This window comes from Bombyx mori, chromosome 8, assembly GCF_030269925.1.
Source record: "Bombyx mori chromosome 8, ASM3026992v2".
NCBI classification, from domain to species: Eukaryota; Metazoa; Arthropoda; class Insecta; order Lepidoptera; family Bombycidae; genus Bombyx; species Bombyx mori.
In genome coordinates, this window is record NC_085114.1 from 454,284 (window position 1) to 467,306 (window position 13,023).

The following is a 13,023-nucleotide window of genomic DNA, read 5'->3' on the forward strand; positions in this document are numbered from 1 at the left end:
AGTGAAACTTTTTTCAAATGATACTTATGAGGTTCTTCTTTTAAAAAATGGGCAACATTAGATTTTCGACTTTTAGTTGTTTTATTAGTTCAACTTCGAAAATTCTAGTGATTTTTTAATAGGAGTTCCGACGCGGAACTAACGCTGCAGAAACAGCTCGCAATATCGATGTTGCGTTTGGAGAGGGGACTGCTAATGAACGCACCGTGCTATTTTGGTTTAAACGCTTTCGTGATGGAAATTTTGATTTGAAGAACGAACCACGTGGAATACCGCCCACACATGTGAATAACAATGAATTGAAAGAGATGGTGGAAGCGCATCCGAGCCAAACTACCCAGGTTTTAGCGGCATGGTTTAACGTTACCTTACCAACAATATTGATTCATTTGCGTCGAATCAATAAAATAAAAAATATGAAAAATGGTTGCCTCATGATTTGACTGATCTGCAGAAAGAAACGCGTATTCGACATTTCCTTACGCACAAAATGAAATAAGTAATTCCAAGCTAATGAATAAAACATTGGTTGTTGATTATGAAACTTACATTATCATTATCTTTATTAGTCATAGCCATAATAGCGTTGCTCATGCTGATCCTCATACTGAAAGAGAGCAGCAAAACGAAGATGCTTTAAAAGTTTTAATTAACAATAATCAATTTTGTAATTTATTTTCCTTTCGTAATCTTTTCCGTTAATGGAAAAATGAAAAGCTTAATTATCTTGAAATATTATTTATTCATAAAAAGAGTAAAAGTGTTAAATGAGAAATGATCATTGTTTCAAGCTGCTGTTTGTTTTTTCATTGTTTTATCTGAAAGAAAAGAATTTTAACTTCAGTAATCTAACTCTTGTCGGATGTTTTTCACAAAATTCAAGTTCCTTATTATTGCGGATTGAAAATTGTCTTCAACTGCAATTACTAGACTAGTTTAAGTGGTACTACTAGTCATTTCGCTCATTAATTAGAAAACACATGGGTCTGATTATAATCTCTTCCCGCACAACTTAATTTATCTCAACCTAATATGTAATTATTCACGGTACTGGTAGCAGAGCGTACTGTAAGCCCGTGCGGCTTGATACCACCGTACTTTCGATTTACGACACTAAGCCATGGCGTGATCAGATTTGATAGGCATCTGAGTCTTTCATGTCATGTCGTGACCTATTTGTCAAGGCGGTAACCACAATTAGGTTTTTTCTTCTTCTGGACACAAACGGGTCATCGGGAGGTGATCGATTATGCTTACTCATAGATATCAGCAAAGCTAGGGGCATAACCAAGCTACTGTCTGTCGATGAAGACTCTTTTCAAACCTCGTTTGAAGCAAGCAGATCATAGTCGATAATTAAGATACGAACCATTCGAATCATTGGGTTCGTTCCATTTCTGCCTCTCACTTGTTCCAAAAATTAAGTAGAAAGTATTTGAGACGATATACACAGCCGAGGCTACGTAGAAGACTTTACGCCAATCGGCTGGGTTTGTCTGAAAAAAATAAATAAATAGATGTTTAGAATTTTTTACATTCCTGAACTTGAGGAACGTAGACTAGTGTCACACTCTAATTAACATTTTTAATAAGTTTTAGGATTATAGATTAATAGTTAAGAATGAATTATCAAAAGCTTAGGAAACACAATAACATGGAGCTCATTCGAGTGTGTATTGGTGGCAGACGTAGTGATGTGTGAATCAATTGTATATATTTTAGGCTACCATCATCTCCATTAGCTACGAGGCAGTGATCGATCTTGATTTGTAGGAGCGAACAAGGTTGCACTTTGACTCCTCGTGCTCCCATATCTCCGATATCAAGGTGAATTACAGTATGCAATTTAGGGTAACCATGACCACTTAGCACTTGGTGCGTCGTTAACTTAATCTACTTTTCCAATATAATAAAAAACTAGCTCACCTCATCTTTTAAAATTGCTCCTGCGACTAGCGGCGCTATGACGGATACAATGTTGGCAGCACAGTTGGTAATGCCAAGTAAGGTGCCGGCGAAGTTGGGCGCCATGTCTAAGTGCACAATCTGTTCATAAATAAAAACTTTTATCCACTGTAATAGATATGCAGGCGAGCTTACAGTTCATCTGGTGTTGGTCTAAAAGAGATGGTGAAAGTATAAATAAAGTGGTAATGAAATGGTAGTTAAGCTATTTCCACTGTAAGCCAGGCATACGTTTTGATTTGAATCGTCGCAGATGCTGATGCGTAGCAGAACCGGTATGCTATTTAGTTGTTAACTCGACCCCAGACCTGAAGATTGGTGACATCATTTTGATTTTTTTTATTGCATAGATATTCGATATAGTTTTTTTTTTTGCTTATATGGGTGGACGAGCTTACAGCCCATCTGGTGTTAAGTGGTTACTGGAGCCCGTAGACATTTACGACGTTAATGCGCCACCCACCTGGAGGTATAAATTCTAAGGTCTCAAGAATAGTTACAACGGCTGCCCCACCCTTCAAACCGAAACACATTACTGCTTCACGGCAGAAATAGACAGGGTGGTGGTACCTACCCGCGCGGACTCACAAGAGGTCCCACCACCAGTAAAAAAGTTGTTTAGAGTTGTTTTGAACTCAGGTAACCACTTAACTCCGGTGGGTCAACAATAAAAAAACCATTCATGAAATTGTAATAGCCCAAACAATTCATATACAATTGAATATAATGTCATCAATTCTTTTCCTCTGTTTCCTACGCTAATTGAAATATTTTGAATATTTTTTCGGAATACCCACCATTAATCCAGTCACATGTCCAACGTTTAGACTAACCACAATAGTAAGAAGAATAGCAGCTATCATGATATCACCAGCTGGCGAGTATGAGAGGGCTACGAGAGCTATGGCTGGACCATAAAATCCTGGAACCGTCCAACACCCAATATCAATTTGAGATGCAACCGTCTGTGACCACACAGTGGCCGATGTCATCAGGCAAGGTAGTGCCTCGTTGGTCTAATTGCTTATAGCGACCCTGACAACTATTCCATATATAGCAGCTATACGGGGCTCCAATTCGATAACAAGGATCAACCTCTTCAAAAATATTTGTCAATTAAAGTCTAGATGTAGTTGATCTTCTTTCGAATGTGATTTTGACCAGTACTCAACTCACAACAAAAAAAAATTGTTGTCGTATGTGACGATCAAATTGACAATGGTCATCGATATCGGTACAGCTCTGCAAACATTTAGGTTGTGCAAAATTATTTAATTTTATCGCCTAACTTATGCTATTCTTTAAATTTATAGGAGGTTTAAACAGTTTCTCGTAGATGTCAAATTCCGGGCTGCTGATCTCTCGTGACTATCGTCAAAAATTTAAGGATACGAGTCTAAGTCCTTGGTCTCGGTCTAATTCTTCTTATTTTTGCCTGTGACAGCAGTATGCTTTATTTTTGTACCACGAGACATTCCAACAGACGACGAAGTTCAAATTACATTAAAATAGAGGCTTTCTTTAATCCCACAAGGGAATATTTCTTAAATTACCACTGAACTTATTGTTTTTGTTATTGACAAAGAAAGTTAGAACTTATGAAGAATTTACCTATTGAATTAGATAATTTCCTGGTGGCAGTTACGCTCAGCAGCTTCTTGTTGGGTAGATAGTCGGTTAGGAACCCGAATGGGAAACTAAGAATATACATGCCTAAGTATGGAAGGGCTGACATTACTCCGTTCTGAAATTAAATAAATTCTGCTACATATTCAAGAAAACGTGTTTTTGTTTGTTCTTAATTGATGCGTTTGTGGATGATTCTCTTTATTACTAGCTTTTGCCCGCGACTCCATCCGCGTGGAATAGTTACTTTGGCATAACGCTAAATTTTACCCCCCACTTCGTTTACCTAGAAAATGAAAATATTTTGAAAAATTCTTTATCGGTGCTCCACTTGTATTGGTCTTACCGTGATGTTATATAGCCTAGATGGCCTTCCTCAATAAGTGGGCTATATAACAATAAATATTTTTTCAAATCGGACCAGTAGTTCCTGAGATTAGCGCGTTAAAACAAACAAACAAACTCTTCCGCTTTATAATATTAGTATAGATTAAGAGTAGAGTTGGTGTGGGAAGGTCAGATAATATTTTTATGGAATTACCTTCGTATATTACTTGTGCACGCCATTAGTTTAAGCGAGCAGCTTCACAGTAGAGGCCGGATTTGTTTGCTTGCTTAGAAATATGTAGGTACGAAACTTCATTGGAAAAGTTTGTCTATCAACATACTTACTGCTTTAATATCAACGCCCAAAATCTGCTTCATGTATGACGGCATCTCAGTCATAAGAGTCCAGAAACCCCAATTTTGTCCACAGTGGAGTACTATCAGTGATATGAATGGGAGTGACGTCCAAATCTCTTTCCATGGTGTTTTGTATTTCTGAAAAAAATCTTAATTTTTTTAAATTATTTATATAAGTACCTATATTTAACATTATGTGTATTCTATAATACTGAGATGTTACTTTAAGGAAGATTTTTGTTTTGATTTTATTCTTTTTTTGTTTTTTGTTGTTGTTTGTTATTCTTTTGTTAATGCACCTACCATGCATTATCTCTGCACCACCCTATGGTCGACTGGAAGAGAATGCCCATGGCATTAGGTCCGCCTGTGTACAACTTTTGTTTTGTGCATAAAGTATAAATAAAAAAATATAATAAATAATTTTAAGCAAAAGTTTGATTTCATTGTAGAACACACAGCATTTACTTGTAGTTCTTCTTCTTCTGAGTCGATTTCCTCATTGCTAAAGGTTGTGTCTAGTTGGAAATGCTGACCACTCGATGCACTATACTTCCCCACGTCTTCCTGTCCTATTAACTTTTAGCTATTAGTACAAAATGTCAAATTGAAAACTGATTTACTAATGTCTAATACTATGCTACTGTGCCAGTTATGGTCATCTTTCACCTAATATTTCGCACAACAATGGTAATAGCTCCATGGTGCCATTTGAATAGTGCAAGAGCCTGATTTGAATGTACTTAAGACTTAGACCTTAAATCTCACGGCTAATCTTAACATTACGTTGTAAAGCTTCCGGCGCGTATAGCTGTCGGTAACTAATGCAAATCACGCGACTTCTTGCTGCAAACCCACCGACATCAATAAAAATATAAATTAGTTAGTTACCTTTGGTTCTCCAACTTGACCTAAAGAGCTCTGTATATAAAGTTTTTCTTCTTTTCCAATTATTTTCGATTTTTCAGGCGAATCAGATCCCAAGAAAATATAAATAACCGTCCAAGCAGCTCCAATTGCACCATTGGCGTAGAAAATTGCTGGCCAGCCCCAGGCATCAGCTATGAAGCCTGCCGTCATCAGTTGAAAAGCATTACCTAATTGGCTTCCTGAAATCATATTGTTGTATTCAGATTAGCAACAGACGACCACCGGTCCACCGTCATCAGGCGCCATTGAGATGGTTACTTGAAAATTTGTTCGAAGCATCAGGTAATATTCAAAATACTTGTTTACTTATGTACATTTGCAAGCAGATATTTGGTTATATTTACTATAGATTGCTGATACTTCAAATTATACAACATGATATAATTAAGGCAACAGTATGTTTGTTGGTTTATATTTTGTCATGCCGCAATGAAACGACACGGTGCAATACCGAGTTTGTGCTTGAAAAAACGCTTATAATTATTATGATTTGTCAATAAATAAATGATTTAGGGATGATTATAGTCACCCTGTTAATGCACTTTACTGTAAATTACTGGTGGTAGGACATTTTGTGAGATCGCACGGTTAGGCACCACCACCCCACCTATTTCTGCGGTGAAGCAGTAATTCGTTTCGGCTTGAAGCCGTTGTACCGTTAAAATCGAGAAATCATGTCTAGAGACGGGTGGTGGCATTTATGTTATAGATGTCTATGGGCTTCGGCTACGACTTAATACAAGGTGCGCCGTGAGCTCGTTCAACAATATTTGCTATAAATAAATTTAGACTAACAACAGATCTCTCAAACTTTGCCTTATTTCCTAAAGTTACTATGAATTTCAAATCGTATTAATTGAACTTGTAATTTATAATAATATTGACTATAAATATTCTAAATATATTCTTTCATACAAACCTTCCACTGATAGCTACGAATACAAATCAAATAAGCTAAATCAGTTGAGCCTTTCTCAAATGATTCTGTTTCATACACATCGACACTTATAAATAGTGTTAAAATAGCTGGCACACGAACACGTCGTCATAAAATATTACAACTTTATGCACAACGGTTGCCTTTGACTTAAGTATATTCAGCTTTCGTTTCCTGGATCCTAAATACCATACACTTTTCTTATTTTATATGTTGTTAACGGCCGTTTGGTGTAGTGGTAAGTGACATGGTCCCTACACAAGGGGTTGGCGGGTTCGAATCCCGCCAAGGGAAGATATTTGTATGATAAATATAAAATGTCTTTTCCAGGGTTATGGATGTATATTAAATGTATGTATGTGTATAATAAAAATCTTACATTTATTTCCGTTATCTGGTACCTGTAACACAAGTTCTTTACGAACTTAGCACGGGACCAGTTAACGTGGCGTGATAGTTAGTAAATATTTATATGCTTAACTTAACATAAATAAACTTGCCGGAATATATTAAAGCTCCTAACCGGCTCTTCTCCTCAATAGGCGCCCATTTGCCAATAAGAGTATTGATCGAAGGCACAATAAAGCCTTGTGATAAGCCTTGGATTACGCGACACAAGCAAACCCACTGCCATCCGCCCTGAGAAATATAAATGAATGAATTTAATGAGATCTGAACTTCCCTCTAGTAGTATAAACGTTTGAAAAATGCATTGATATTTCGGACATTCTTCTTATATTTAGAAAGGAAGCACACATCACCGTTTAGAGCTTTATTTTGGTACTTATTATACTCAAAACTTGATCTGTAATTTGACCATTTACAAAATCCAATGGCAGTCTTAAGCATATTTTGCTTATATCTATATATTAATACGTGAAGCAAAAACTTTGTATCCCTTTTTATGAAAATTACGCGGACGGAGGAGTATGAAATTTTCCACACTTATAGAGAATATAGAGAAGTGCACAATGCTAATATTTTTTTAAAATAATGCATAAAAGATACATTAAATCAATAGAGAAAACGTTACACACACTACATACCATGTATTTGACGCACACACGCATGCATACTATTTATTGTCAAACTTTTGTTCGTGACGTCGGTTGTCAAATTGAGAATAGATTAAACATTGTTTGTCTTTATTAATATTTTTTTATAGTGTAGCCTTGACGAAATTTGTGATTATATTATGTGTACAAACTTACAATTACAATTCATTATAGTCGAATTTCGACTACTGTGGGACCTCTAGTAAGAATTAAACTTTCTATTCGTCATGTTTCACCGGTTAACCTTGTGATATTTAAATGTTAAAGTAACGAAGCGACAATTAATTAGAATTTATTTACATTTTGAAGAAGCCGAGAACAATCTGTACACAATGTAATTAGTTTACAATCGCTTTGACCTTTTCATTTTGTAAACGACCTGCTCTGTGTTATTCACCTAAATTATGTTAGGAATGGGAATAATGGAAAAAGTCGTTTCAACTGTGCTATGAAGCCAAACAATTTTATCAAGGTGACAGAGAGAGAGAGGGTTTGAATGTTATTGGTAAAAATTGTCGAAGCATTATAATATGTAGACAGTTTGTCGACGATTATAAAATAGTTGAAGAACTATTGAATACTTCGATCTGTGTTTTCTATCTAATTTATGTTTTTTTTTATTCCTCCTTCCGTCGTATTCCTCATTGCTGAGGGTCGTGACCACCCTTTTGTATCACCTTCGCACGCACGATCTTTCTCCATCTATTCTTGTTTCTGGCGGTGTGGAGGGCGTTGTGAAGTCTTTTCCCATCTACCTTACCAGTCACGATGAGCCTCTCGAGATTGCCACCATCTTTGTGGTTTTGTTTATTTTTTGTTTGTTTCACCAATGTTTTTTTATTATATGGTTATATTTAATTATTCTTTATATTCCGACTCACGTAATTAACAGCGAGGGGTATCAATACTGAGACAAGTGAATTGATGGCCATGGATATTGTGATCAGTATCGAACCTCCGAGCCTAGCTGCCATCTCACCAGCAGGGATCTGGAAGACGATGTAGCCCCAGAAGAACGAGGACAGGATTACGCTTTGGGTCTGCATACTCCAGTCGTAAAACTGAAATTGATAAGGAAAGAAAAACGCGCAATTCAATGTGGGTGCCAGCTTTAACTTAGTGATTGATATAAATAGGTTTCGTTAGTAATAATAATAATTATAATTTATTTATTTCTCTCTTAAAAGTATAGTACAAACGCAAATAGAAATTAACCTTATAATTTATTTAGTAAGTTTTTGGAAAAGCTGAAGTCTGTACTAGGTTCAAAGACCTGTATTACTGATCTCCAGGCTACCTGCTTCTTCAGATAGATTAGGTTAGGTAAAGTCGTGAACATATCGACGCTTGAAAGGCAAACGTGACTAAGCGACAATGCGTGAGCTTTACAGTAGACTAATTTAAACTTGAAATACCTGGAAAAAAAACTATTTTAACGAATCTAGCTGTAGGATTGAAATGATTTTAATAGACCTAGAAATATATTTTTTTTGTGCATCGAATATGTTTATTGCCTATCATTTATGTATAAAGCAGTTATTGTCGCTTCGTCACGTTTGCTTTTCAAGCGTCGAATTATGTTGCGGACAAGTGTTGAGAGATCATTGGGTGTTATCATTTGAGTAGGAGGTCATTATGCCTGTGAGTGTGTGTTCGGTAACCGTCTCAATTCTTTAAGCTCTGTAAATTTTAATTACATACTTTACGTACATAGGCATTGCGGCACAGAACGGTATATTAAGGATTCGACGAGAAAATCAACTCTCAGATACAGCTCGCCGAATTTTCTCAGTAGGTCGCAATTCCGATCCTGTGGTAGATTCTGCAAAGCACTGCTCTTGCTAAGGCTAGTGTTAGCAAATTCGCCTAGCTGAGCCCCGTGAGCACTCCTACACGTCCGGAGAATCTGGTATAACCACTCGAGGTTACCAGGGTAGGTAAGCAAAAAAACGACATTCCTACTTGATTTACGCCAAATTATTTACAATAAATGATGATAAACAACATTTTCCACATTGTATGGTGAATTTTAGTCACTGGCTTATTCATAATTACTGCGCCTGTCTAAACAGTACGTATGACTGTAGGGTTTTAATGTGGTTGATATTTCATGTAAAGTGTTTATAGAATCTAATTTATAGTTTCCACGTTTAATGCATTGCAAGTTCTTGCATGAATCATTCATTACTGGACTTACATTATCATTGTCTTTGTCAGTCATAGCCACAATCGCGATGCTCATGTTGGCCCTCATACCGTAAGCGAGGAGTAGTCCAAGGAACAGAAGAACGGCCTGGACATGACGAATTCCAAATAGTGCTTCTGAAATTGTGTACAGTTTTTATAAAGCAGAAATACTTATTAATGTAATTTTGAAATTGTAAAAATACGTATCCTCATAGATTGATGTCTAGTGTAGTTGTTTGAAATGATACGATTAAGCTTGGATATAAATTCTGGAACAATCACCGATTTCTCAAAGGAATGCTACCGAACACGTATTCATGAACGGGTAATATCGTCAAATAAAATCAAATTCTTTTGAGGATTTAATTGAGAATCCCTTTGAGAATTAAATTTTTGAATTTAATTATTTTATTACAGGTTGTAGGGTAGGTGGGTAGATACTGTAAGATATACGGTAGGTAGGGTACACAGGTAGGTAGCATCATGCAGCCTACTTCTGCCGCTAAGCATTATACATATTATAAAGGATTTAAATAAATTAAATTCTGTTTACAACTCAGCATGACATTAAGTAACTCACTATACTTCTTGTCAATATTTCCTTCGAGCCCACTATCCATTTTCAGTGACAACTGCCGATAAGAAACAACACCAACGAACTAACAACACTCGGTACATCATACATCGCTTATCAAATCAACACTAGCTTGTATTGAACATTGGACGTGTATGATTGACAATATTGAGTAACACTGATAAAGTCAATTCTCAAGACCACCTGACACATTCAAGATAAAATTTCAGCATTTTTGTAAGAATCAAACAACACAATATCTTGTAAAACTTTACGTACTGACACTTGTTAAAATCACAGAGACCGAATGTCTTGTTTTTTTTTTATTATCATTGCTTACATGAACACGTGTGTTATTAGACCACCGGAGCCCATCAGTGGTATTTAGTATTGAAACCGGGCGCGCGGGGGACGAAGCCTTCGATGCGAAACAATGGCGGAACGTCAGTTGTCTCGGCACGGCAGTCCGTCAGGCCGCCCAGGTTCTGCTGTGGGTGTCCCGGGATACCACGCTGGGTCGGAATCAGCCCGCCAGGCAGGGACGCGATACAACGCCAACCGATCGCTCTTACGATGTCGCTCCTGAGCGGTGTGCCAGAACGCTGATAGAACGCCGCGTGACCTCCATCTCCTCAGATTGGCCCGTGATTCTTACCTGGGGGAAGCCGCCTTCTCCAAGGGCCGCAACTTACGTTCGTACAGTTGTGGCGGTAGCCATCATACAACGCAAGATATTTGACAGATGCCTGTATCTCGTTTACGACATTTTCAAGACTAGCTTGCATATATACAAGTTCCGAACAACAACACTTGGACCGTCGGTCTACCGAGCAAATATCAACGCATCGCTTCTTACGGCAGAATGTGCGGTGGGATTATGCGGGGTGGTGGTACCTACCTACCCGTGCGGACTCACAAGACGTCCTACTACCGGTAATTACGCAAACTATAATTTTGTGGGTTTGATTTTTATTGCACGATGTTATTCCTTCACCGTGGAAATCAATCGTGAATATTCAATTTGTTTAGTACGTGTTTCATTGGAAAAATTGGTACCCTCCTGCGAGGTTTGAACACCGGTGCATTGCTAAATACGAATGCACCGGACACCTTATCCTTTATGCTCCTATTTTAAATATGCTCCTGATATCGCAGGTAGTAAGGGCAGCGGTAAACACTAAGAATCGGGTGAGCCTTAAGCTCCTCGGTATTCAACAGCAATAAAAAGAGTAATTAATGTCTATATTTAAAAAAAGGATTGTGTGGTTTTATGAAACCACGGTAAAAGTGAAACTTTTTTTCACATTATAGACATTTAACTCTGACAAACAACATTTACATTAAACACTGACAAAAACCTTGGCCTTGGCTGCTCTGACGAGCGCCTTTCACTTTAACCCTACTCCGCGGCCGACCGTCACGCGACATGCAACACACAGACGAAAAAGTTTGAGACGATGTAATAAAGTTTCACTTTATATTAAAATTTTCAACTTCGGCAGAACACTCTGTCTGCTAGGTGACAGAATTTAAAATAATAATATATAGTTTCTACAATGAACTCAACAATAGCAACTGTTAAATAATTGTAATTTACAGAATCCGTGTGGTATGCTATTATGTTACAAAAGCCAAAAGACACGAATGAAATATTTTTTTCGTTACAATACGGAATGTGGACGGTGTCTGTGAGTGTATGTGCGTGCGTGTGTTGTGTGAGTGTGTGTTATGACAGTTCGTCACAGGTGTTACTGAGTGGTTTTTCAATGTATCATTCTTGGTAATTAATACGTTTTTATTAGTTTCAGACGTATGTATGTTTGTAACGGAATCTTTGAACATGATTTTGATCCCCTTCAAAACGTCGGGTTAACTCGAAATTTGGTATACTTATTAAGTACCGATGACAATTCAATATTATAAAAAAATTGAAAAAATTTAAAATCAATTAAAAAATAAAAAATAAATTTTAATAAATTTGAATTAAAAATAGTGTAAGAAAAAATGATTTTATTATAAAAAAAGCGTGGGGTGCATGGTATCAGTAGTTGAAGGGTTATTTTGATAATATCCTGAAAAGCAGCCCACGCTTTTTTACAATAAAATCATTTTTCTTACACTATTTATAATTCAAATCTATTAAAATTTATTTTCTATTTTGTTAGTTTTTTTAAACTCTTAATTTATTATCGTTAGAGGAATGATAGTTGATTTCAAACACTTTTTTGTTATAAATCACGTGTCAGACTCTATCTCTTAATTCCTTCCTGAAACGTCAGATCTTTAGTTGTTACAAGACGATACTTTAAGATTATGTTATCTAAGGTCAAAAGTGAGTCCAATGATCTTGGCAAACATTCGTGTGACGAACGCGTATTTTGTATGTGTGTTTTTCTAAATATAATATTTTAATCGTATTTATGTATGTAGCGTGGTTAGCTTGGTATGGACATGTGATGCGTAGAGAGAAGATGCAGGTGACTAGGAAATGTATGGAAATGGTAGTGCAAGGTAGAGGGGGAAGAGGTCGACCGAAGAAGATATGGACGGAGTGTGTGAATGACGATATGAGAGAGAGAGGAGTGAGTGTTGAGATGACGGCTGATAGAAGAGAATGGAAGAAAAAAAAAGCTGTGCCGACCGCACCTAGTGGGATAAGGTGGAGAAAACGAAGAAGAGAAGAATCGTATTTATGTATGTACGTATGGCTGCGGTCACCAATGTACAAGGAATCATAGTTTAGCGTCAGTTATTGATCATGTAATATCAAGAAAAACAAAAACAATAGAAAAATACGATGTTTAATATATCAACGACAGGTTGAAATTTTAAACTTAATATTCCAGTTTTTTAAATTAAATTACATAATTATAATTATTATAGTTTTACTACTTTATATTATAGTATGTTTATGGCCAATTTTGTAAGTGAACTTTTTATTATATTATATTATCAGCATTGTCTATGGCGTTTACTAGCTCATGACGGTACTGTTAGTGTAATTTTGTATCATTTGTCCAATTTGCAGACTAAGTGAACACACACAGCTAGTTACACTGACGCCG

The 13,023-nt window shown here is 36.6% G+C and overlaps 1 protein-coding gene across 1 annotated transcript; it reads right to left on the reverse strand.

Moving 5' to 3' along the window:
• Nucleotides 1-722: 722 nt before the first annotated feature.
• On the reverse strand, nucleotides 723-10,345 carry LOC101737438 (putative inorganic phosphate cotransporter). The gene is made up of 11 exons (XM_038012557.2): nucleotides 9,965-10,345; nucleotides 9,395-9,519; nucleotides 8,079-8,258; nucleotides 6,643-6,781; nucleotides 5,167-5,384; nucleotides 4,264-4,413; nucleotides 3,577-3,709; nucleotides 2,763-2,887; nucleotides 1,927-2,046; nucleotides 1,370-1,496; nucleotides 723-818 (listed from the first exon to the last, which is right to left on the reverse strand). Exons 1-11 carry the CDS (start codon nucleotides 10,002-10,004, stop codon nucleotides 787-789), a joined length of 1,389 nt encoding a protein of 462 aa, XP_037868485.1. The 5' UTR covers nucleotides 10,005-10,345; the 3' UTR covers nucleotides 723-786.
• Nucleotides 10,346-13,023: the final 2,678 nt, after the last annotated feature.